The sequence below is a fragment of the Equus quagga genome, chromosome 3 (assembly GCF_021613505.1).
Source record: "Equus quagga isolate Etosha38 chromosome 3, UCLA_HA_Equagga_1.0, whole genome shotgun sequence".
In the NCBI taxonomy this organism is placed as follows: Eukaryota; Metazoa; Chordata; class Mammalia; order Perissodactyla; family Equidae; genus Equus; species Equus quagga.
In genome coordinates, this window is record NC_060269.1 from 143,149,774 (window position 1) to 143,176,552 (window position 26,779).

Genomic DNA, 26,779 nt, shown 5'->3' on the forward strand with positions numbered 1-26,779 from the left:
ACCCCTAACACACATCCCTTGACCCTCCCTGGCTGGGTTTGGATACTCAGTACCATGGACTTGGTAGACTTCATTACACGACACATGCATTCTTCATCGACGTGGGTTACTGAGCGTGGTTTACCTAATGTGTTTAAAGCTGGACTTTTAACCCGTAGTTGCAGAAAGTCGTTATCAGGGAGACACCTCCAGCTTTAGTTGTTAGGGTAGTCCTCATTGTTTCCCCAATCCCATCAGTTATGTGTGAGGAGAGATGACACTATCAGCTCTTGGGGATCAAGACTTAGGTGAGAATCCCAGGAATATTTCACCTGGAGTCACCAGCCGTATTGTTCCAGCTGGGCCTCCACATGGGCCCCTTGTTCTTTCCCCTGGTGTCTGTCCCTGGGTGCCCACCCTCTAACTGATGCCACCTTGGTTGGAGGCATCCTCACTAGTGATTAGAATTCTTTCAGCTTTTCTAAAATGCGGAGGCTGCTGTGTGTCTTCTGCATTCGCCCTGCTCCTCCAGCGTTGCTCCCTTCCACTGCTTTGTGACCTTTCCTTTTTCTCCTGTCCAGAATTTGAAATACTGTTCCCTAGGGGCTGGCCTGGGCCAGAGGACCTTTGAGTGGCACCACCTAGCGTCATGTGAGAAGCATTTTTCCCTGACTCAACGTCTTCCAAGCCTGGGTGCTTGTTCTTAAGGTGTTTCTCATCCGTTTTTTATATTCTGGTGTGTCCCTCCGTAAGTTAGGGCATCCTTTGTCTTTCCTTTTGAAAGTCATAATCTTAGTGTCTTGGTGGCCTGACCACCAATTAATTCCAAAGTCCCCTTTATCATTTCTCCCAAGGAATTTAAGACTCATAAATAAGATGTTCGTTGACTGTTGTGACAGCCTAGGATTCCATGAAAGAACATACACATTAGGTGCTTATCCACACCCTTCCTGTGTGAGTACAGTAATTCAAAACATAGTGTTTGAGGTTCATGTTTTTGTTCTATACCTGTCCTTGTTCCTTTGTACATTTAGAAAATATGTGTGAATGTTAGTTTATATAGCTACAGCTGTATATACCATATACATGTATCTACGTCAAGGGTAAGCTTTCTTTTTGTTTCTCCTTTCAAACTCTTCTAATCACTTTGTTCTCTGAACTTCCTTTTTGACAAATGTTGCCTAGCAGTGGACTGTTCTCAGGTGCTAGTCCTTATACCTTAACAGAGTTAGAAGTTGATATCCACTCATCATTCCGTTTTCATTCTCTCGGAGTGGCCATGGTGTATTCCACTGTTGCCTTTTGTGGTATAGTGGTCATCAACCACTACAGATTCATCTCTTCTGTCTTCTTTTTTTCCTTCTCTTAAAAATACTACCAACTTCTGTTGTCTTTTTTGCCATAAGACCAGATATGTACCAATAAGTAAATACTACCATGTTTTTGTGCTCGTTCCCCACTTCCCTCATCTGTGGAGGTTCTAAGTGGGAGAGTTTCTGTACAGCCATATTCCCATTTAGGAATCGAGATCCAGCGAGTCAACTTTGGACTAAGAATTAGGCAATCTGTTCTTGGAATGGTTTGGTTGCTGAGTTGCTTTGTAGACTCTGTGCTTGCTTCGACCGCTTACCTAATCCGTTTGGCTCTGTTTCGTAACTCCACTCCTAAATAGTTGAGTGTCTAAAGTGTCTACGTTGGCTCTGGTGACCATGGAGACAACAGTAGAAGACGTGGTGTAAGATAAGTGTCACACCTGCTGGGGAGGAGGAAACAACGCGCGTGTAGTCCAGGCGTTGGAGTACACAGAGGAATGGGTATTGCTTGTGAGACAGAAGAGCCTGGAGCAAGGTAGGGGTGGACAGTGTTGTTTCTGACTGTAGCAATGCTATGGGGCCCATTTTTTCCCTTCTTTTTAAATGGTGACTCTTAACTTCTAGAGCTTGAACTTATTATCCATCTCTTGCTTCTCTTCTCTGCCTTTACCATTTTAGACGTCTTACTTTACCTCCCTAAGCAAACGAGCAGAGGTGAGAAGAAAGACCAGAAAAGCCAACTGAGCTCCCTTTCAGCACTTCCCACAGAAGATTTCGAGTGGGACAACGGTTTTAACTACTCATATTCACTATGTCTTATAGTTTGTGTAATTGAAAACAAGTTCTTCTTATAAAGAATGTGTTTTTATTAAAATATGTTTTCATTTAACAAGTCTTCATCCTCCATAGAATACGTTACATGGTTATCCTTAGGGCCCCAAACTTATCCTGATGGATGATTAAAGGCTGTGATTCTGAAGTTATGCTCTAGAGTCAATTAATTCCTCATTTACAAAGGAAAATAAGACTAACTGTAAAACTAGCTGGGAAATTACTTGGCGTAACTACAACCCTGATACAGATAAAGTAAAAGTTTCTTCTTTTCTGGCAGACTATTGCTTTGCTTTTAAAATTCTCACTTGCTTTACCTAACCTAGTACATGTAGTTGAAATAAGCAGTGAAAAGTTACTCATTTTGATCTTTGACCAGTTCACTATCTTGGCCTTTTTTGTTTGTTTTTGTTTTTTTGGTTTTTTTTTTTGAGGAAGATTAGCTTTGAGCTAACATCTGCCAATCCTCCTCTTTTTTGCTGAGGAAGACTGGCCCTGAGCTAACATCCATGCCCATCTTCCTCTACTCTATATGTGGGACAACTACCGCAGCATGGCTTGCCAAGCGATGCCATGTCCACACCCAGGATCCGAACCAGCGAACCCTAGGCCGCCGAAGCGGAACGTGGGAACTTAACCGCTCTGCCGCTGGGCTGACCCCCTGCCTTTTTAAATGTGTTACTTTAGTCTGGTTTACCCTCCAAACTTCAGCCCTAGTAGCTCATTTGTGGCCCAGTTTGGGGAATGCTTGCATAAAAGAAGTCTTTGGAAAGACTATATGGCATTGACTGTCAGAATAATGATACTCTGTTCCCATTTATAGTCCTTTACTTTGTAACCTTGTGACTTTGGAAAAAAGCCATCACTCTTTTTGTACATGTTTCCCATTTATAAATTTGTAAATTTGTGAATATTCTACCTGTTTTTTACTTCCCTAAATGAGACTATTTATAAATAGTTTGAAGGTCTTAAAAACTTTCATAGTATCTCTACTACAGTTGACTTAGGAAGGCAGAATTGCTGTTGATTCCTAGTGGTCTTGTACAAGAGTGTGCCTCTATATTTATGTAATAAACTTACATTTCATATTTTGCTGTAACCTTATTAAAGTTTAGTAAAGTTTTACATTATTTAAGACCATGGAGATTTGCATGTTTCATAATATTTTCCTAACAGTTAACCAATATTACTTTCCGGTTTTTTTTAATGGTCAGTGCTATTTTAAGAAATATGTATTTAGACATATTACTGACTATATAAATATATTTATGATTACTTATTACTTTTAATTAATAGTTTTTTATCCTGGGTTCTTATTTCTAAAACAAGTTATCTCAGAAGATACTTAAACATAGTATTTCTTTTGTTAGGGATGAAGAAGAAGCAATTTATGCTATTCTTTTTCTTAATTTAAGATGCTGGATCACAGAGCATTTCTGTGGTAGGCGATGAATATTGATTAAAAAATACTCTGGAGGAATTGATTTATATTTATGATTAGTATTTTCCTTATATTAAATATTCACAGTTGGCAAAACTTAGTTCTTCTAATATAGAAGCACTTGTTTATATGGTAATTAAATAGTAAAATACTTGTATTTTTAAAAGACTTCTACTGAATGATATTTCTTCTTGATGAGAACTGGATAAATGGACTAAAATTGGTTGACATCTAAAAAGTTAAGTTAGTGTTCAGAAAATAAACATTTGGATTATTCTCTTTTGGGAAATAATTTACTCTTAAAATATAAAGACAGATGTTTGGCACAACGAATGAGTGTGACTCTTTTACTAAGAAGGAATGAAATACCACCACAGTATGGGAAAAGTTAAGGTACACTTAGCTAGCAGAATTCTTGCAGAGTGGTACCCATAGGGAAAAGAACTATAGCCTTCTTGAATAATTAGCCAGGCCACTATGCCCGGTATCACAGGACAAGTAAGTTCAGGTGAGTGTGAAATGCTAGAGAACAATGTTTAAAAAAACCCAAAACACTGAAACACAGCTACACAGAAGATTTAAGTAGCTTCCTGCACAGTCTATCCAGGGCCAGGGAGAGATGGGAGTGGACTGGGTGAAGCAGCAGTGCTAACGTAATAGCTCGGATCAGGGGGCTTCAGAATCACAGGGCTCTTTCTCTCGGGTTGAAGCCAGATTAGGGCTGGGTCATCTTCTCTCTTGTGACTGTCAGATAGATGGATGATAATTAGGGTATCAGGGAGAGAGCACACTGGACTTGAGTTCAGAGATCTAGGTCCTATTCCCAATTTTCCCCTTAACTTTTCAGTGACCTTGGACAAGTCTCTTAACCTCTGTGAGCCTCAGTTTCTTCATTTGCAAACTGCGAACGCCATTATCTGCTCTCCTTAGCTCTCAGAATTGTTGTGAGAACTTTGTGAGGTCGTGTGTGCAAGACCTTTGTAAATTGTCTCTTGCCGTGAAGTGGGAGGATCCCGATCCCTTAAGCAGGGCCAGTTCTCCAGGAGTGGGGGAGAAGGAGCCAAGATCAAGCTTCCAGATCTCTCACCCCAGGAAGCGTGGGTCTTTCATTAGTACTGCTTTAATGTGTCATTTAAAACCATTCCCTCGCCCATTACTGTGCTGTAGATTATACACTAACGCTACCGTTAGATTCAGAACTCGCTGGGGGCTGGACATCGGGAAGAGTGGGATCTCTGGTACCTGCTTTCACAAAGCTCATGGGCTGGTGAGGGAGCCGGCTAGTTAACAGTGTAACATCATCGACGTAAACCCCGGGGTGCTATGGGAGCACAGAGAGAGAGGAGGATGGAGGGGTGGTCCCAGTTTTCCAGAAAGAACAGTGTGGCCTGTTTACAAAAGCACTTGAGACAATGATAGGCAAAATAACCTAGTGCCAAAAAGTGTACCAACGTGTGTTAGGGATAGACTGCTTGATTTTGAATTTTGGCTCTACACTTGCTTCCTGTGTGACCCTGGAGACTTCCTTAACCTCTCTGTGCCTTGGTTTCTTCACCTACAAAATGGGCATAATATGTCTCATAGTTGTGAGAGCTGTGCACTCAAAACATGTTTTTAGCATTTGATTTTGTAAGTGCTTGCTTTTAAATTCTCCGTTGTGGAATCTAAATTGGTGTTTATAACTAAAATTCTTGCCTGACACAACACAGTTGTGTCACAACACTGTTTTATATTTATAATATAGTTAAAACGCTTTTGTAGGTTTATATTGTGTAACTTGTTTATGGAAAATTAGTTACTTAGGTTATATGGTTTGCTAAACATATTTTATTGGTCAGCGTACCTTTTATCCATGGGAACAGGACTGCAGCAGTAGCATCAATAAACGTTGGGTAACCACCGAACCAGAACTGGCTCGTCCTGCAGGTACTGTGGAGTTAGTAGTAAGGAGTTCAAGACTTTGTGGCGTGCTTTTTTGCAGTGGCCATAGAAACCCCCTCTCCGGCAGGCAGCCGGCCTGCCTGGAAGGCAAGCGGGAACAGGTGTTACAGAAACGCCCTAAGCCTCCGTTTTCTCTTCTGTGAAGTTGAGAGATGACTTGAGCAGGGTCGCAGGACAGGTGTGTGACAGAGCTGGGGCCAGACACCCCTCCTGATTGCTAATCCGGTGCTGCTTTCGTGGATCGTGCTGAGAGCTTGGTCGTCTGCAGTCCTCAGGGAAGACACACTGTGGAGGCTAATTTTCTAAATAAACAAGGGTATAGCTCTCTCAACCTTTTGATTTAATTTCCTTTTTCAAATTTTTAAAATTGTGGGATAACTTGTTTCTGTGTCTCTTTAACACGGCTGACATCCTCGTGGGCCACCCAGTGTCGCGCCCTGCACTTACTGAGGACAGTGCGAGTCTGCCCTCCCCGCACGCCAGGGCGCTTACTGGCTGCATCGTGGCACCTTGTCCTCTTGGGGTTGGAAGTTCAGGTACCTATTGGGTTTCCCTTTACTGTCACTTAGACACACGCACAGAGGAGAGGCTTCAGTGGCTGCTGCACCCAGGGAAGCACCAGGAGCTTGTCACTGTGTCCTTGCTGTCTCCCCCAGTCTCAGGACACTTCTGTCTCATCAGTCTCTTCTCGAGAACCTGGTATTCTCTGCTCTTCTCACCTCTGACTTCTGATTCTGTTTTTGTTCTCTCTCTGCCATGCTCCTCTCTGTGATTTCTTGTCCTCTTTGAACGATATGTTCTTTTAGTGTTTGTTGAGCACCTGTTATGTGCGGTACCCAAGGATGTGGAGGTAAAGGAAGAAACCAGGCAAGGAGATGAGTGTAATATGGCACAGGCAAGCATGGGAGATGCAGATGATGTAGGAGCCAAGTGAGGAAGGATGGATTCTGCTGGGAAACAGGCACATCCTCTCAGGGCAGGTCATGTCTGCATGTGTTCACTTTTGGAAAACAGGAAGGGAGTTCTCAGGCCAGCAAACGGTGTGAACCAATTGACATGTTTGCAACAAATGAAAAGTAGTGTAAGTAGAGAGTTGTGACCTTGAGATTCAGGGAGGCAGGTGTGAGGCACGACTGAAAAGACGGCCAGGGCCAAGTTGTAAGGGATCAGGTGTTGCCACTGCCGAGGTATCACACCTTACCTGGAGGTAACGCAGAGCCGCTGAAGGCCGTCCGTCGCCGGTCTGTGGATATGCTGACTCCGGCTGCCAGGCCAAGTCAGGGCTGAAGGGAGGGGAGATTGGAAGCAGGACACCAGTCAGGAAGCTTTTGCAGTAACCTGAGAGAGAAGATGAGGACCGTGCTAGGGCGGAGCACAGAAAGAAGAGAGCAAAGTTAATAAATGTCCCAGTGCTTGGTGAGAGGAGAGAAGGGATGGTCAGAATTGGCCCTGAGTTTCTGGCCTAGAATGATATCACTGGTGATGCCATGAGCTCAAGTCGGGGCTGCAGGAGAGGGTGGGATTAGTGGGGAGGGTACTGAGTTCAGTTTTGCAGGTTAAAGGTGTCTGTGGGATTTCAGGTGGGTTTCTCCATACTCAGAGCTGGAGATATGGTGACTTTAGGATTTAGATGATAGTTTTAACCTTAGCCTGTCCAGCGAGAGGATAGATAGGGAAAAAATAAAAGAAAAAGAGAGAAGGTGGCTTGACGACCCATCAGAGAACGAGGCCCTAAGTGATGGCCGGTGTTTTACCATAACTCGCGTTTTGTTAGAATCTAGTGAATGGAGCACCAAACCAGCAGACACTCAGGTGGAGGAGGAGGAGCAGCCAAGGAGGCTTAGGTCAGAAAAGTCTTGAGCTACGAGAGAGAAGAGCACCACTGGTAGGGGGTGGCCAGCAGGAATGGGGAAGCCGCGGGTCAGATGCTGCCAGGGATTATGGTGAAGTGAGCTTTGGGACTCATGACTCAGCTCACTGGCATCTGTGAAAATTTCTGTAAGTGCAGTCTCTTCTGCTTTCTGAACGTCCTATTGCATCTCAGTTTTCACATGAAAGAATTGATATTTATAGATGCCAGCTAATCAGAACATCCTTTGCTCTCTAATTGGAAAACGGACTGAATAAGAGTTTAATTTTTTATCTTTCACTAGTTTTGGCTATTCTTGTTTGTAGCTCAAAAGGCTTTCTTTTTCTCCCCTTCAAACAGCAGATCTTGTTCTGAATCTAGCCAGCCTACAACATATTAGAGTGTATCTAACCCAAAACTTTAATCTACGTGGATTTGGTCATACTAAGGCCTTTTAATCTGGACATCTGTTAATCTGTGCAGTGCAGTACAGTTCGTCCCTCATGTCCGTGGCTTTAGCTGTAAGTGTCCTGACAGCACAGTGCTCCTAGTGCAGTCGATGACTCGCCTGCCCTGCACTAGGCTGCAGGGGGTGGAAGTCTGCTTTTCTCTCCATCTGTTTCAGTCCCCAGGCATCTCTCATGGTATCACTAACTCTCCAGACAGATTATGAATCTGGTATTTAAAGAAATGTGTGTGTGTATAATTTTCTTTTTGCATAATATAACCCCTATACATGAGCAAGCCACCTGAACTGATGCTCAAAGAACTAGCAGTCTGTTGCGGTGCTGGGACAAGTAAGCTGTTTTAGGCCCAAAGGGAGATAGTAAGTCTTCTTCGGAGTCTTTCTAAGAGCTTTCCAAGGGATTTTTTGTTTTCTTTAAAGATTTTATTTTTTTTCCTTTTTTCTCCCCAAAGCCCCCTGGCACATAGTTGTGTATTTTTAGTTGTGGATCCTTCTAGTTGTGGCATGTGGGACACCACCACAGCATGGCTTGATGAGCGGTGCCATGTCTGCGCCCAGGATTAGAACCGGCAAAACCCTGGGCTGCCGAAGCAGAGCGCATGAACTTAACCACTGGGCCACGGGGCCAGCCCCTCCAAGGATATTTCTGACTACATACTTTTTTCCCCTTACCTGCAGACTTTAAATCCTAGCACACACATAAGATGCAACTCCTTAAGTCGATACTCGTAAATGAAATCAGTCTTCCTTTTGTCATTTTTCAGAGGGAACACCAATACTGTATTTGGGGAAAGGACCGCAAGGCCAGCTCAGAGCGTAAAGGACAATTTGAAGCCTTTGGTATCCTGAGTTCTGGGAGAGAGTTTGGCCTCCTGGGGAGCAAGAGCAGGAAGGTGCCTGTGAAGTCAGGGGTCCTGAGAGGTCATGGAGGTGATGGGCTATCAGGGAAGTGTGGCAAGGATATAGTTGGCATCAGGCCTTAACAACCTTAGCTTCTCAACTCATGTCTGCCAGTTACAGCCCAGTGGAAAGTGTTAACCTTCTTTGGCCTTACTTTCCTCATCTGAGATGAGATAACTTTGGGTGAATTTGTTTTGGAGGAACAGAGGAAGCAGGTGGACCAATCCAAGGAAACGGAGGTCTTTCAGATCTGGTTGAGATTCTACTTTATATGACTTCTTATGATTATCATCATGTTGGTAAGCCTTCTCCTAGGTAAATGGTATTATTTAGACACTTTTGCGGGATCTCTGAGGCTGAAGAAGCAGGAAGAAGTTGCACCAGTATCCATGTAGTTCACACAGGATTGTTCTTGAACTGAAGCAATGTGTGTTAGGTGACTTGGCTCCCTTTGATGTACACACACATTAATTGCATATATATATATACACATACATACATACATACGTGTATATACACACATGCATATATACACATATGTAGAGAATCATATATATATAGAATAGCCATTTTATATATACTTGATATCTACTCTTTTTGCCTCCCTTCCATCTTTCCATCAGTCCAAGTCCTGTATCACCTATAAGACACAGGACTGGGTTTTCACAAAACACTTTTCTGACTCTTGTGGCTCATAGTAATCATCCCTTCTATATAGTCCTGTGGCATTTTCAGTTTATAGTACACAGAGCAGCATTTTTCGGACCAGTCTTTGCTGATCGTTTGTGTGTAGTTGTTCAGTTCTGGGTGCAGAATTATAGATTACTTTGTTTTATTCTCTGTTGTTTTATATATGTATTACCTATGGCCCCAGCTAGCATGTAAGTTCCTTGATAAATACTGTTGTTTTTGTTTTGTGTCATTTTCTTTTCCTGTAGAGCTTTCATTGTTGAGGTTCCTCAGTGCTGAACTAACAAGAGGGTACTTCCTTGAACATAATGAGGCCAAGTATACAGAAAGAAGAGAAAGAGTATACACTTGTATGCGAATACCAAGAGAATTGGAAAAGGTACTATTTTTTTTCTATTACCAGACATCATTTTGAAAGTTATGTCAACATGTTAATTATACAAAAAAAATTGTGAACAGCCAGAGTTTTTAAAATATTGGAAATAATGTGATCACAGGTAATTAAATTTATTGGGAGAGTAGGAATTCCCATACAGGAAGAGGCTTTTAAAAAGTATATTTTTAGTCTGAATAAGATCCAGTGATTCTTTGCTACTTATTAAACTTACCATATTTCTATTTAAGTCTCATCCAAGTAACTTTTTCCAAGGAATTAATCTACACTTCTTTAGTTCTCTTCAGTTTTGTTTTACTAGAAGTAGGTTTTTTCCCGTTCAACATGATCAGTTATTTAACTTCAGCCTTTTTTAAGATTTCAGTTTCTCAGAAAGTCCTTATATTTAAAAACATAAATGACAATCTCTTCAAAGAGAAGACAGTTCGTTTGCCCTTCTTCACAGAAAGCCTCATGTCAAAGGATAAGCATAGTTACAGCAGCACTGGATCCTTACTCACCACGTTCCCTGGGTTGTGTCCGGGTCTGTTAGGACCAGTCAGATATGAGAGGAGGACCACTCTTTTCCTTCTGCTTTGCTCAAGTTGGTGAGTCTGAGCCATTCTGAAATTTAATGCTAGAAGGAAAGAATTAAATAATTCACCTTTAGCTATATTGAAACGTATTTTCATACTTTTATAGTACCATAGAACTTGTAATATTCCAATCACTTCCTTAGAATCGTACGTCCTATTAGAGTGGCGGTCAGAAGAGTTTTCTTGGTTTGCTTTTTCAGTGTATCATTATAACAAGAGATGTGGTGGGTGATGAGAAGTAAGGACCCAGCTGGTTTGGCTGATGTTCTCTTATTTCTGACAGTCCGTCAATTTGGTAGATGGAAGAGAGCCAGACGTGGAGTGATAATTTGAGAAATGTTGCTTTACATAAGTTCTTGGTGGCATGCCACATGCTGAAATTTCAGGAAGGTCAGTACGTGTTAGGGCGAGGTTCAGAGAGATGGGGAGCAAGGGAGATTTGAGAGGGAACAAATATGACAATGAAAGTTTGCTGCCTTTGGTCAGGATCATTAGATATGCTTAGTTACTGTGCTGCTGCTTTGTTAGGGTCCATGGCGGAGCCAAGGACCTGGTGGGTGAGGATGGAGGTAGAGGAGTGTGTGGGGCGCTGTCGGCAACACTCCTCCCAAATGCAGTAGCACGTTTGTTTTGTATATTGGAGTTTATTTAAGATTTTATTGTGGGGGTGGTGGGTAATGTCTCTTCTGCTTGCCAAAAAGAATTTTTAACTAATTCTTGTCTTTTAAAACACTTCACCCTGCTTTCCAAAACTCCCTTTTTCTTCCAGTGATAAGCCAGGGATGGAAGTGTGAGGCAGCCGCAGGGATGGTCTTCTGGGGCCTGTACTCTTGTCCTGGACAATGTGAGCCAGATTGAGGTTACGCCTGTGGTCTCAGCCCTTTTCAGGGGATGTTCTTCTCCCACCTGCCTGAGCAGTTCTGAACTCCCATTTTTCTCTGGGGGGAACACAGAGCGATTTGCCTGTAACCCCAGGCCAGACTTTATGGGCACGCCCAGGGGACTGTTTCAGATTGGGGAGGTGTCCGTCAATCCCCTTTATTACCTCTCCTGTGGCAGAAATAATGAGCAGCAGCAACATCCCCTCATAATTCTGTCACCTCATCAGAGGCAGGTTCAATACACACATTCTTTTTTTCCTACCAGCAACATTGAGATAGCAAGCAAGTTTCTGGGTAGATTTGTCACAGAAACTAGTGAGCATTTCACGTTTGTTATTGTGAGTATTAAGTTGTCAAGTTCTCTTCTGGGGGAAATGCCCACAGGCCTTGTGAGACTATATTACAAACCGGTGTTTTTCTAACTGTGGTCCATTATGGGACCACAGATGGGTAGAGTAACCCATATGGTAAGTTGCAATCAATTAGGATTGTTTTTTTTTTTAAGAAAAGAGTAGAAAAAGTATGAGGGACTGCCTGTACCAAGGATAAGTATTTTTTCCTGAAACTTTGGTTTCATTTGTATATATGTAAAATGTATAATGTCAGAAAAGTTGAATTAACACTGCTAATGCACAATTGTAATAATTTTCTAATCCTGTTTGTTTCCCATGACAGACACTTTTAGCTTTAGGCCTATTTGGGAAAATTTGGTTTGTGTCTTAGAACAGCACTTCAGAAGTTTTATTGCCTAAAAAGTATGAAAGGATGTCCTATTTTTCGATTTAGAACAGTTTCGTCTTAACTTCTAAAACTAAGTGAAATGTACAGGAAAGCAGAGTTAGGTTTCTGTTTAATTCCAGGCCCACGTGTCTAAGAACAGCGTGAATTCCCTCTGCTGTCTCTGAGGCCTTTATTTTGCATGAGTAGGCTCTTATTGTAAGAGTTGGGAGGCATGTCTAGACATTCATGTTAATAACTTATTTTTTATTGGTTTCATTTGTGTTTACGTTGTCTGTTCTAATGTATAATACCTTAACTCATTTTTTTTCTTGTTTTTTTGGTAAATGCTATGATATTTTCACCTGGCTTTTCAGGAAGAGAAACTTGATGATTAAAAAGCACTTTGCTTGTCGGGTTGCAAATAGTATAAAACATGGAATTAATGTTGATACTTTAAAGTCGAGAGAAATGTCAACTCAATATCTCTTACCAAACCTGTTTGCCAATGTAAAAAAATCCCAGGATTTTTGTGTAATATTGTCAGTGGATAAACACATTGTACTTGGTATTTCATAAAGGTGACTTGCTTATATATTTAAAATAGTATTTTTAGTTCTTAGCACTTTTTTCACATTTGAACTTCTCATTCTAATGTAAAAGTATAAAATTTTTGTTGTTTTGTTGGCTTTGGGGGAGCATTTCTTCTTTTCCACCACAAATCCCTTTTCCCCCTGCACTTCTTGTCCCAGCTCTGCTACTAACTGTGTTTGTGGTCCACTTGGGGGGCTGTGTTTTTCTCTTCCATACGACTGAGGAGATTGAGCTACACTTTCTCTGCATTCTAAACTGAGAGGCAGGTTGCGAAGTGGTTAAGGGCATGACCTCAAGAGCCAGCCTGCCTGGGCCTAACTCTTGGCTCTGCAATTTATTAGCTGTGAGGCCTTGAGCAGTTCACTTCTGTCCATGTGCCTCAGCTTTCTCATCTGTATATTAATGACGTGGTAAGCCCTGTGTAAGTGTTTTAAAATCTTTTGCAGTCCTCACTTCAGCAAATTGGGGAATGCTCTGCTTGCGAGAATCCTTTGGAAGGCCTCTTGTCCAGTGGACGTCTCTTTGCAGTGGGGTACAGGTACTGGCACCCAGGACAGCAGGAGGTGATTGGGAGAGGCCTGGGTTCGAGGTTCCCTTGGGTCCTGCTTTTTCTCATGTTATACTTTTAATCTTCCTCCTTCTTTTGTTACTAAACTTGACTTCTAACCCTGCAAGGGATGTGATTTTCTGACTCTCAGCCACCTTGAATTGCTGACCACAGGTAAAAAGAGCCTTTAGGGAAAACTGTCTTCCCCCTTTCCTTTCCTCCAGGCTGTGTCAGAGGAAAGCTTCTCTCTTTCATGAAGGATTTAGCTGATGGCCATAAGAGTTGACAAACCCTCCCACCCTGACATTTTCTGCCCCGCCCTCTACAGGCTGGCCTCAGCAGGCACATGACTGGAGCTTGTGGTTAGGACAGACAAGGGATGCTTTAACTAGATTCTTGGTGAAAGCTGGTCAGGGATCACCAGTTTCCTAGAGAGGAAATTCCTGGTGAGTGAGTGCTCACTACTCCACACCCCACCTTGACTGGCCAGTTACATCCCCCCTCTGGCATCTAGTTCTGTGTTAACAATATAACAAACAGCATTTATCAGATAAGGGTTAGGTGCTAGGACGATCCTGAGCACTTCAGATGAGTTAGCGTTCAATCCCTCCACAGCCTCCTGAGCTGTATGAGCTACATGAGCTGCGGGGACTGTTAGAGTGCCGGTCCTTCACCTGCCCGCTGTGGCAGTCTCACCGACAGCCAGACGGCTCTCACCTCCAACCCACATTTTGCTGGAAACTTGCGAGTGTATATTCTGTATTTTGACTCCATAGGAACAATTAGCCCTGCACCATGGACAAAATTAGCCATCTGTGTGAATCCAGAACTGCAGGAAATAGAAAAGACATGCTCCCCATGGTATTGTCCAAAATTCCCAAATATATTTAAATTCTAACTTAGAGAGATACAGATCACGCATTCCCTTATTTATTAATTTTCTCAGTCTTTGAGTACTTACGATGTTCAGGCACTTTTACGGTGTAGAACCACAAAGACAAACCTGAGACTCATGAAGCTAATGGCAAGGTGATGAGCATAATAGGTCGACTTTGTGCATGCAGTTTAGGGTTGTGTGCGTGTGCACATCTGTTGGGGTGGGTATGCTAGGAAGATCCAGAGGTGGGGAATTGTTAGGTACACACAAGAAAGGGCGGGTGTGCTGGGAGGGTAGGCTGGATCCAGTTACCCTGAATGTCAGGCTAAAGAGTTTAGACTAGTTTTGGGAGGAAACTATTAAAATGTATTTCTTAGGAGTACTCTTAGCTGTGTGTGTAGCAGAACACCTAATGGTGGCTTAAGCAAATAAGTTTTTAAGTTTTCTTTAACAAATCTAGAGAAAGGAGATCTCAATTGTGCAGCAGATTAATGAAGCCAGCGTGGACTCAAGGCCTTTTTTTTTTAAAGATTGGCACCTGAGCTAACATCTTTTGCCAATCTTTTTTCTTTTTCCTCCTTTTCTCCCCAAACCCCTCCCCCCCCCAGTACATAGTTGTATATTCTAGTTGTAGGTCCTTCTGGTTGTGCTATGCAGGACTCCACCTCAGCGTGGCCCGATGAGTGGCACCGTGTCTGCACCCAGGATCCGAACCAGCGAAACCCTGGGCTGCTGAAGCAAGCACACAAACTTAACCACTCGTCCCCGGGGCGGCCCCCTCAAGGCCTTTTTATCTTTCCGTTTCACCAGCATAGGCTAGTTGGCCTTCGGTCCTCTTGCTTGTTGCCTTTTAAGAGAAAGATGACAGCAGCTGCCTCAGGCGTTGCATCTGCGTTACATCAGAAAGAAGAGGAGAGGGGCAGCGCCACTGTTTTCGACTGTCACTGTGTAAAGAATTAAAAGCTTTCCCAGAAGTGCCCCGGCATACTTCCTTCTGCTTATGTCTTATTGGCCAAACGGAGTTACACAGCCGTCCCCAGCACCTGGGAGACAAGGACAGTGAATATTATACTTTTCCAACAAAGGGAGAAACAGATTGAGAATGGCACTTGAGTCAGCCACCCCTCAGAGCTCTGCTTCTGAAAAATTAGCGTAGCAGTCTTCAACATGGGTTAGAAATAAAGCAGCAAGAAAGTCTCAAGATCTTTCCATGTCGTAATCTTTCTTCAAATTAAAATCAATTGATTTATTGAAATTCATTCCTCTTGTTAAATGCGTGTCAGATATAGGTTGTGATTATTATGAAGGCTTTTATCAAAACTACTTTTCTCTGGTTGCATATGTTTATGTAACCTTGCCTATCATAAAACATGGAACTAAAATGAAAATGTTTTTCACTTTTCTTTACCTTGTGATTCTGTGCTTTTTGGCAATCCTTTATTTCATTGTTACTATGCTGTGTACGTGGTAGTTAACACATTTTTTTAAAAAATTGAATTCAACTGCTTAGTCCTAAGTGGAACTACTTTGTTGTCTTAAGAATTTAGTAAAGTTTTATAAGCTTTAAGTTTGTCAGGTTGCAGGTATGGAATAAATACTACTATAGGTATAGAATATTTTTATTTATGGGCATAGGCTCTTGCTCTTATTGAAAGAGGAAAGGTTACTGTCACACGGGAAAATTTGGGGTCAGGGTTCAACAGCCTTAGCTTCTCATCTGCGGTCTGCAAGGAATAGCTGAGCGGCCCAAGCCAGGCCGTGAACCTCCTTTGGCTTTGCTTTTCTTCATCTAAGATTAGACGGCTGGGCTGGATGATCTCAGAAGGGCTAATAGTCCGTAACTCTGACTGAGTTTGCCTACATGGAACAGAGGAAGCTGGAGCGAATGGAAATATTCACACAAAGGAAAATTTCACATGACTAGTGGGGTAATGTAGTTCTGCTTTTTTGAGAGTCAGAGGGGGTACCATTTAGGAAAAAATAACTCAAGAAGTTCCTTTCAAAATAACTTAATCAAAATATCAGATAAAGCCTTTTTGTTGTTTCTCAATGTGAGTGTATGGTAAGAAAACATAGTCATAGCCCATGTGTCACCTTTATTTCAAGGAAACAGTCCTGGGATTTCATTGTGAAACTAGGAATATTTATTAACTCAGACCTATATTTATAGCAGTGATTTCTTGGACGTACTGCTCAGTTTCTAATTTCATGAAAATATGTTTGGGTAATCGTCCTTCTCATGGTGCAGCTCTTGGCTGTGACACACCCTGCCTCAGATGTTCCACCATGTGGCTGCTGAGAAGCAGGAGAGCCGTGGGGATCCTCACAGCTCAGCAGCTCAGCAGCCTTGGCTAGTGTTCCTCCATTCTCTCAGGCTTGTCACCAGTGCTTGTAGCAGTGGTGACAGCGGCGTCCATGTGCCGTCTGTAGCTGTCTTACCTTTCTTAACTCTCAGGGGACAGGGCCATTTTAGCAGCAGCACCAGCGGCTCCCTCCAGAAGTGGGGCTTGGAGGTGTTGGGGGAGCCCCCCAGGCATCCAGCGCCTCCTTGGCCTGGTGTAGGCCTTGCTTCCTGTTGGGTATATGGGACCCATCAGATGGTTCCACGACAACCAGACACAGACTTCAGGCCTCTACCCCATTCACTGATATGTTTAAAAGACAATTTGTGAACTTGGCACTGTGGGGCTCTGTTTATCTTTGTGGATTAGTAACTTATTGCTGTCACATTAGCTTTGGGGATAATCTTAAATCTCTCTCTTCCCCTCTCTTTGCATTGTGCTCTATCAGCCCATGGGGATCTCTCACTCAGTCTCTTATTCTCCTTCTTAACTGTCGTCTCTGCTTACTCTCAGTCTGCTGTAATGCTGCTGATCACTCCTGAAAAGCAGATGGAAACGAGAAGGTGTATGACCGCAGCCTGCAGCACGTCCCCTTTGCCTGCAGCAGCTGCAAATGCCCCTGTTCTTTAGCGCCGCTCTCACATGGGCCACAGGGTCCCAAGGGCACACCCAGCCTGTGCGTCACAACCCTGTTTGTCCCTTGCAAAATAGAAAGTCGTGGTCCCTGCCTCAAGGGTCAAGTGCTTAGAATATAACCATATTCAACATGGATTAAAAATAAGAGAAGCAAGAACATCTCAAGACCTTTCCATGTGCGTAGTCTTTCTGCAAGTGAAATTCCTCAGTTCATTTTTTTACCCTTTAAGAAATTTAATCCTCGTGTTAAATATATGTCAGGTGTATGTTGTGATTATTTGTTTTCCGTGGTTACCTGTTTCTGTAACCTTAGCTATCGTAAAAGTACTTGGCTCATGGTAATCCCTTTGTCCGCCATGTTCTGGGGTGTAGACTTCTGGGGGTATGAATTTTTGAATTCAGATGAATAAAAGTGATTGTATGATAGGGATGACTTGAAGCAGTAATTGCTTTCAAAGTCAGTCGTTTGTAAACTTTCTTACTGGTAACCCATTTTCCTTGACATTGTGCTTATAGTGGATCCCTGCCTGGGGGTTTCTTGAGAACTTCTCAAACATAGGATAAAGTTAGTGCTCCTTAGTAATTAAATGAAGATGATTTCTGTCCCTCTTGCATAATGATTGCATTCTGTCCACACAGCCTCCCACTCACATTGCACCTCTGAACGTTTTTCTCTTTGTTTGAAATTCTGTTCCTCCTTACTGTGCCTAGCAAAATCTAGTGCCTGTCTTGTCTCCTCTGTGGGAGATCTTTGCTAACTCTGTTCCTCCCTCCCCTGGGTGCACATTCCTTAATGCCATTGCTCCCTTTACACAGACCTACGCTCTTTGTTGATGCTTCCACAGCATGTCAGTCATCCGGCACTTACCACATAGTCTGTATCCACCTCAGTAGGTTGTGAATTCCCTGGGGAAAGTGTCCTTCCCTGATGACCTTTTATCCCCCAGTGTAGAATTGTGCACAACACTCTTTGCTCTTACAGGAGTGGACCCAGAGCTTTATAAAAAGTGAGACCAGGAGCTGGCCCAGTGGCCGACTGGTTAAAGTTCTGTGTGCTCTCCTTTGGTGGCCCAGGTGTGCAAGTTTGGGTCCTGGGTGCAGACCTACACCACTCATCAAGCCATATACAATAGAGGAAGATTGGCACAGGTCTTAGCTCAGGGCTAGCCTTCCTCCTGGAAAAAAAAGTGAGATCAGGGGCAGGAAAGGGAGACACTCCTTCCTGCTTTTCTCGTCCTTCCCGACTAACACTGCAGACCAGCAGCCTTGACCAGCAGCTGCTGTTTGGCGGTCGACGTGGAGGAGATGGTATTTAGAGTTACCAGAAGATGCTTTGTGTAACTCAGAAAGGCATATTCCAGAATCATTGTGCTACTTTAATTTTAGCCATAACATTTCATTTATTTTGGAATTTCAAATGGCATTAAAAGGAAGGCAGGAGATTTTTCAAAAAGACAAACAGATTTTAAAAAGGTTAGGAAAACCCTGCTCCATTCTCCGCAGAGAGGCTGGCATTTTTATTTGTTTATTTCTTTCGAGGCTAGTATTTTTCAAATGATGAAGAGCAATATTAGTAGGTTCAAGGTGAATGTGGTGAGAGCTGGTTGCGTAAATTTTCACTAGCTTGTGATGTTTTGTTGACTGACAGTGTTACAGAACCATTACCATTTCATAGTTTTCTTAACATTGAAAGTTCAGATGTTAAAAACGTATGTTAAATCTCTTTTTTTTTTCTCATATATATACATAAGGCCAAATCCAGTACCAAGGTTGAGGCTGGAGGGGTGAGTGACAAGTGTCATTACTGGAAACAGTGCTTCAGTATTCGAAGCCAAGTCTTCTGCAGACTGGCTGAAGTCTATCCCTGCCTCTCCTGCTCACACACTGGGTAGGCTCCTGACTCACACTGCAGAGGGGTAGGGTGGCGGCACCCACCTCTCAGAGTGGAAGTGAAGATGGACTGAGGGCGCATGCACAGGCCCCGCGCACAGCACCCGGCCAGTGCCTGCTGTGTTGTCCAGGGACTGCAGAGTGCTTCCAAGTCCTTCCAGGCAAGATCTCCAAGGAGGCAGAAAGGCCAGCGAATGTTTCTGTCTTTGATCATTTTCCCTTATAGTTGTATTTTTTATTCCAAAGAAGAATCGCAAGATTTACCTCATAATTAAGCAGATTATTTTGAGATAATTATCTTTCTGTGTAAGTTTTTATACGTCATTACTCTGAATTTTAAGAGAAATAAATATTTTTTTTAACAGATTTTTTTGCTTCCTGCTTTATCTCCCCAAATCCCCCTGGCACATAGTTGTATATCCTAGTTGCAGGTCCTTCTAGTTGTGGCAGTAAGAGAAATATTTTTAAGTTGAGTATCTGCAGTTTGTGTCTCAGTGCTTTTCATTCCTGTTTGTACAAAGACCTTCCCGGTCTGTTTCAACTCTCTGCAGAGCTCCCAGTAGCCACTTGGAACTGTCTTCACTGCCTGGTAAGTTCCAACCAGCCTGCCTGTCTGGGAACCTGTTTTTCAGACAGTGAGTTACTACCCTTTAGTGGGTCGTGAGTTTAGTGAGACCACAACTGCTTTGTAAAAGGCAAGTAGAAATATCACCCTGTATTTCATAGAGTAACAGTATTATTTGGGTGAAACTTTTCTGGTGGGTTTTGGAGTGTGTCTGTGAATGTGTGTGTGTGAGTGGCAATGTAAAGTGTATTTCTAACTGTGGGCCGTGGTCAGAATTTGAATCCTCTTCTTTGGGCATTAAGCTCCTTTGAAAGACTTTGACTTCTTAAAACAGTGAACATAAATTTTATCCAGCTGTTGCAGTCTCTGGCACGCTAGAGTATAGAACAGACACCTGGTGAAGAGAGAGAAGGAGGAAGGAATCAAAGAATGAGTTAGCCCTGGAAAGATTTCACAGAACACCTTGTGTAGCATTTTGTCTTCCATCCCCAGGAAAAAGAACAGAATGGAAAAGAGGTAAAAGCCAAAAACTGCAGTGTATGATTTCACTGTCTGCAGTGTATGCAAAAAATGCAGTGAAGCATTTTCATTATGTTTTTGTCTTTGCCATATTTTGGTTTTCTGCTTTTTTTTTATTTATGTAATTGCTGGTTCAAAAGATGATATGTTCATTATAAGGGCTTCTCCGTGAGGGTGAGATACCACGATCTACAAAGTGGATAAAGTGAGGTGGGACTGGAGTGGCAGTACTAGAGGAGAGAGAAATGGGATGAGAGTGACAAGGATCCTATGCACAAGGCATGACTGTCAACTAGTAGGATAGATTTTCACCTATGATTTAGAGAGGCATGTTCCAAAAGCATCGTGCTTCTTTAATTTTAGCTACAATTGTATAGATTTTAGGATTTCAAGTGGCATTTAAAGGAAAGCAGGAGATTTTTCGTATTTCTCAAAAGGGAAACAGAGTAGCACATGACACTGACTTCTTTACTTTATAGTCACACCTTGTGTATTTCAGGGGAAATTTTCATTAGACATTACTTAAGACTGCTTGAATACTTTATGGTTATTTGGTCCAAATAAAAAGGAGGTAGTAATTGCCTATTTTATGAAGATGCCATGCAAGCTAACTGAAAGTGTGAAAGTACAGGCATGGGTCACTTAATGACGGGCATGCGTCCTGAGAAATAATATTGTTAGGTGATTTCGTAGTTGTGTGAACATCATAGAGTACACTTACACAAACCTGGATGGTATAGTCTATTGCACACCTGGGCTGTATAGTACTAATCTTATGGGACCGCTGTCGTATATGTGGTCCATCGTTGACTGAAACATCATTATGTGGCGCATGACTTGTACACATTATTCTCATTAATAATATATACTATTCAAAGCTTTTAATTCTTAATAACATTTTCAAAGCTAGCAATAAATCTAAATATGTGAAATTTTCATGCCTTTCGTAAGTCTGATTCATTAAGTGCCTATTATTTCTACAATCTTTATGACACTAGGCAAATTGGCAAAAGATGAGTTAGCACAAAGAAAATTACTTTAACCCCTATGCCTAGTAAAAATAGTGAGTAAGATCTTTTTGCTCTGCTCAAATTGCTTCAAAGAGAGTGGAGGGCCTTGGACCAGACAGACTCAGGCTGGAACGCCAGTTCCCTTGCTCTGCCCCACAGCCTTGGGCAGGCCTTCAGCTGCCAGAGCTGTGGTTTCTTGTGTGTCAGGCAGGGGTGACAATCGCTCCCTCAGAGAGCTGTTGGAGGATTAGGTAGTAGCAGTTACCACCTCACCTGGAGGACCGAGAACGCAGGAGACATTCTTTCACAGCCCCTTCAGACTTCTGGGTCACCAGGTAAATTAAATGAGTATGCCCTGTAGCATCAGTAGGGGGCCAGGCTCACACTAAGCCCAGCATGGGTTTCTTTACCTCCTTCAGGGATGAATGTTTTCAGGGTTACGTTGTGTTGACTTTTTAAGGAAATTTTCTCATTTTCGTTTGTAAAGCATTTAAAAGGATGCTGTACTTTATGGGAATGCGTAACATCTGAACAATAGGAACTGTAGTTGGCTTACTTCTCCACATTTCCAAACCCTGAAAGGCTTTTCTTATGTATTGTGTGTTGGCACATATGTGAATGCTTTCTTTCCACTCTGTTGACATCTCTTTGTATCACAGCCACTTGCTTTCCTTCCATTTTAACGTTGAGATCTATTGTAGTGACAGCTCCAGGTCCTCATTACATGGTCAGCTTGCGGTAGATTATTGCTTGCCCATTGAGTTTATGGGGCTGGTTTAAAATGTGAAGGGGAAGGCCATTAGACTTTTGCTACTGTTGTTTACAATAAATGGTACTAATACAGATTCTTCTAAGCCAAAGAAAGGTGACTATACTTTTATTCTTTAAGAGAAAGATTTAGTCTTCATATTTACTCTCTTCCTCTGCTCTTGCTTCCTCCCCTTGGAGAGCTTCCTTCCCTCTCCCACCCTCACCCCCCCTTTCTTCTGCCCAGTCCACACTCTCCATGTGGCAACAGCCCTCATCTCCTCAGATGTCACTAAGGATCTCTCTTCCATGGAGCCTTTTCTAAATCTCTCCAAGCTGGGTTGGCCATTCTCTCTCCAGGGCTCCCCTGTTCCCTGTATACTTAGTTCTGTCATAGCAACTGTAACCGCTGCAGTGACCTCCTTTATCTACATGCTAATGTCTCTCTGCTAAAATACGAATGAGCTTGCTGAGGGCAGGAACCCCATCCTGGTGTCCTGCCTGGCTTTGTGCCCACTGGGTTGAGCATGTTACTTGGCCCATAGTAACAACTTAGCAGATGTTAGATGAACAAGTAATGTGTTCATTTCCAGTATAAGGTCACAGGAATAACAGCCACTCACTCTCCTTCCCGGTGTGCTGTCTCCTTATGCGTACACACTGAAATACCTTCTGGGAACTATGGGTTTCTGGCAGTCTCTGCCTTTGGAGTGTAACAGGCAGCCCAGCAGCAAACGGGGAAAGGATTCTCAGTGACAGGAGAGTAACGAAGACCACTAGCTTTACTTGTTCAGTCTTCTACAACATTCCTTTGTGTGTAAAACAAGGAAACAGCTGCAAAACTGTGACTGTGCTGACGACAAAGACAGCATGCTGACTGACCAACTGTCATGGAGGGAAGACTAAAAAGTGTAGTCTGCAGCACATGACTTCGTAGTTTAGCATTGTACTTCCACTGTTGTGCCTAAGTCTAAATTGTTAAAAAAAAAAAAAAAAAAGCAAAACTATTAGGCTCTCTATATTCTGATTAAGAAACCTGGTACATAGAGATATACATATATATATTTTTTTTCTTTGAGAAAATGTGTCCTTTCTTTTAAAGGTGTGTATTAGTCTGCTGGGGCTGCTGTAACAAAGTACCACAGACTGGGTGACTTAAACAACAGAAATTTGTTTTCTCACAGTTCTGGAGGCTGGAAGTCCCAGATGGAGGTGTCAGCAGGGTTGATTTCTTCTGAGGCCTCTCTTCTTGGCTCGTAGATGGCCGTTGTCTCCCTGTGTTGTTGTGTTGTCTTCCCTCTGTGTGCATCTGTAATTTCCTCTTCTTTTCAGGATACCAGTCACATTGGCTTAAGGCCCATCCTAATGACTTCATTTTAACTTAATTCTTTAAAGACCCCATCTCCGGATACAGTCACATTCTGAGGTACTAGGGGTTAAGCTTTCAACATGTGACTTTTGAGGGGAATGTAATTCTGCCTGTAGCAGTGTGGATTTTAGCTACTTCCCATGTTTATGTAGGGCAATTTGTTGACTAAGGACACATGGAATGTTACGTGTGAGGGCATATATATGGTACCATGTTTGGGTGTCAGACATGCAGAAAGTCACTGCTCTTACAATAGCAGGGTTTGGTGGCCTGGGTGTGACTCCTTCTCCAAGCCTTCAAAAGACTTCACCCTCCTTCTGTGAAATACAGTCTTAAATTTAATGGGTGAAAATGTATAATGTTACCCAAAAATGGGAAGGATGTGGCAAGTACACAAGAAAGGGGGAGAGATACAAACATCAGCAGTTACTCCTCAACTAAGAGTAATACCTTCTGAGTACAGCAAGTTCAAGTGCACATGAAGTTGTGTTAAAATGAATAGACACTTTACGAATTTTTAACATAAAGAAACAATATTTTGTCAATATGTATTATAGTCTTTCCCATCCATGAAACAGTCTGATGAACAGGTAACAGCAAAATTATGAAGAGTAAAATGAGGGTTAAAAAGCTTTATCTGAAAGGTTTTCTGTAATATCTTTAAAGTTTAAGGAAGTACCCAGAAAGCCACATGAGATGTTTCATAGCTCTGGTCAAGGGCAACTTGTCTTTTGAGTAATTGCCTTCTGTAGGTGGTAAACCAGAGGCTCTGGGAGAAGAACTACAAACTTGTACTTTAAAAAAGGATTTTTCATTAAAATATGTCTCATATACACAAGTAGAACTGTTAACTTCTTATTTTTGTAGCTAAGTTATGAGAAATGAATTTCCCACAACATTTAGAAATTCCTTGACTGTTTGAAATTTTAATTTACAGTTATTTAAAAAATATTTATTTTATTTTTGTTTTGTTTTCTTCTCTCCTTTTAAAATCCAGCTCATGGTTTTTGGAATCTTTCTGTGCCTGGATGCATTTCTGTATGTGTTCACCCTGCTTCCTTTAAGAGTTTTCCTGGCACTGTTCAGGCTCTTCACCCTGCCTTGCTATGGCTTCAGGTAAGTTTAAAATCATGAACTATTTTAAATGTTTAAATTACTTTTACTCCTTGTAGTTAAACTAAATAATCACTTGGATAGGTTCTGCAGATAGGGATAATTCATACAGTTTCATTTCACACTTTGGCCCTTAATGCATAAACTAAACCTGTTTATCTTTTTAATGAATATACATAATATGTTTATATAATATTTATACTTTTTATGTGCATATTTTTTTCTGAATGTTTTTGAACCAGAACTTTGCTTTGGCCAGTAAAATAAAGTTAAGAATGCAAGAGGCTGGGGCTGGCCCCGTGGCTGAGTGGTTAAAGTTCGCGCGCTCCGCTGCAGGCGGCCCAGTGTTTCATTGGTTCAAATCCTGGGCACGGACATGGCACTGCTCATCAAACCATGCTGAGGCAGCGTCCCACATGCCACAACTAGAAGGATCCACAACGAAGACTATACAACTATGTACTGGGGGGCTTTGGGGAGAAAAAGGAAAAAAATTAAATCTTTAAAAAAAAAAAAAGAATGCAAGAGGCTGTATAGGAGAGAAGAATGGGGCGAGGACGAGAGTCAAGGGCCTCCTTGCCTCTCTGCTACCTTGCCCTGTGCCTTTGTTTTCTTGAAGTTCCTTGGCCTCCTGGGCATCATCTGTAAGGTGGGGACGGAGTTGGGGCGGTGATATCAGAATCTCCTAAAGAGCTCTTACTATAGGGGTTCCTCCTCCATCCCATTTGAGAGTCACTGTCTTAGTGGCCTAGGAGCCTTAGTTACCAATGACAAGTGGGACTCCCTCTGATTTGTGGGAGCAGAAACTCTCAAAGACCATTGTCTAGTGGGAAGGATTAGTCCGTCCAACCCAACAGCAATTAGCTGGTGAGTTGTGGTCAACCACCTAACTCCTCTAAGCCTGTTTCCCCATCAGATAAAGGGGATATTGAGAGCCCAGCATCTTGTACCACAAAGACTGGGAGATGTAGAAAGAATGCCCAGCATGGTGCCTGGTTCATAATAGACCAGAACAATATTAGTTTCCTTCCCTTTCTTCTCTACCAAGACTAGGAACAGTAAGGTGAAAATGTTAAGCTTACATTTTAGTGCTCTGTTGGTTTTGAGGTCAGAAGTAGTTTGGATTTTACTGTTTTCTTTCTTTGTACAGTTATGTCAACATGTCATAGAATGACTACACAGAGTCATTAATTTAGATTGAATAGTAGTTTAGTAATAGTACAATGCTAAATAGTAATTTAGTATTGAATAGTAATGACTCAGTCTAGTCATTCTCTCTATGACATTCTTATGTAGTTCTTAGCATAGTTGCCCAAGTGACATTTCTAACATGCATCACTTTTCTAAATACGTTTCATTCTGGAAAGTTTTAAAATTCTGAACTGGACAATAATATGTGAAACTTCATTTAACTGTAAAGTAGGTGACTATTCCATAGCATAGAAAATATATAATTAACGAAATTATTATCAATAACTTCACTGTGGAAACTGAGTTACAAAATTATTGGTCAATATACAGAATTATATATTGAGTTTTTTTCTTTTAAAGACTAAAAGATTCTCTTTAAAGTAGTAAATGAGCATATACTTAATGTTTAGTAAGCACTGAATAAACACGAGTCCCTTTAAAAAGGAGCCTTAATCAGTTTTAATAAAGGAAGAAATTCTTCCAGTTTATATTAGAAGAATTTATTGATCATGATCATATTGTGAAAAGAGTAAAAATTCTTTTTTGCAAGATTGCATAGGGTAAAACAATTAGAAGTAAGATCACATTGTTGTTATATGTGATACTTTACATTCTGTAACCTCACCTTCCAGACTGAGAAAATTATGTTTCATATTTTATTAATTACGTGTTAATCAAATAGGAGGATCTTTTTAGGAATTTAACCATCAGCTTTAAGATATTCAGGTACATCCTTTATACCTTTGGGAGAGTTTTTAAGAAGCCTTTATTCTTATTAATAAACCTTTTTAAAGACATTTGTAGCATAGTTTTGTTTTGTTTTGTTTTTTTGAGGAAGATTAACCCTGAGCTAACATTCATGCCCATCTTCCCCTCCGTTATATGTGGGACACCTGCCGCAGCATGGCCTAACAAGCGGTGCCTGGGTCTGCACCCTGGATCTGACCTGGCAAACCCCAGGCCGGCGAAGCAGAATGTGCGAACTTAACCGCTGCGCCACCGGGCGGGCATCTGTAGCACAGTATGTTAATAGTAACAAAGCCTAACGTCATGGACAGTCATGCTCTGCACAGTGACTTTTCAGTCAGCGCGAACTGTGTGTGCGACAGTGGTCCAGTGAGATTAGTACCACGTAGCCTAGGTGTGTAGCAGGCTGTACCGTGTAGATTGGTGTAAGTGCACTCTGATGTTCGCATAACCAAATTATTTCATGGTGCATTTCTCAGAACATATCCCTGTTGGTAAGCCACACATGACTGTACTGTTTTCTTTTTTTTATATAAGATTTTATTTTTTCCTTTTTCTCCCCAAAGCCCCCCAGTACATAGTTGTATATTCTTCATTGTGGGTCCTTCTAGTTGTGGCATGTGGGACACTGCCTCAGCGTGGTTTGATGAGTAGT

General features: G+C 42.0%; 1 protein-coding gene across 1 annotated transcript in view; it reads left to right on the forward strand.

Moving 5' to 3' along the window:
* Positions 1–253: 253 nt before the first annotated feature.
* Positions 254–26,779, forward strand: part of TAPT1 (transmembrane anterior posterior transformation 1) — a 59,486-nt gene continuing 32,960 nt past the window's right edge. Inside the window, exons 1-5 of the mRNA XM_046655781.1 lie at positions 254–287; positions 1,720–1,827; positions 1,971–2,006; positions 9,659–9,789; positions 24,071–24,189. Coding sequence (XP_046511737.1) covers positions 254–287; positions 1,720–1,827; positions 1,971–2,006; positions 9,659–9,789; positions 24,071–24,189 — 428 coding nt within the window. The remainder of the gene's footprint in view (positions 288–1,719; positions 1,828–1,970; positions 2,007–9,658; positions 9,790–24,070; positions 24,190–26,779) is intronic.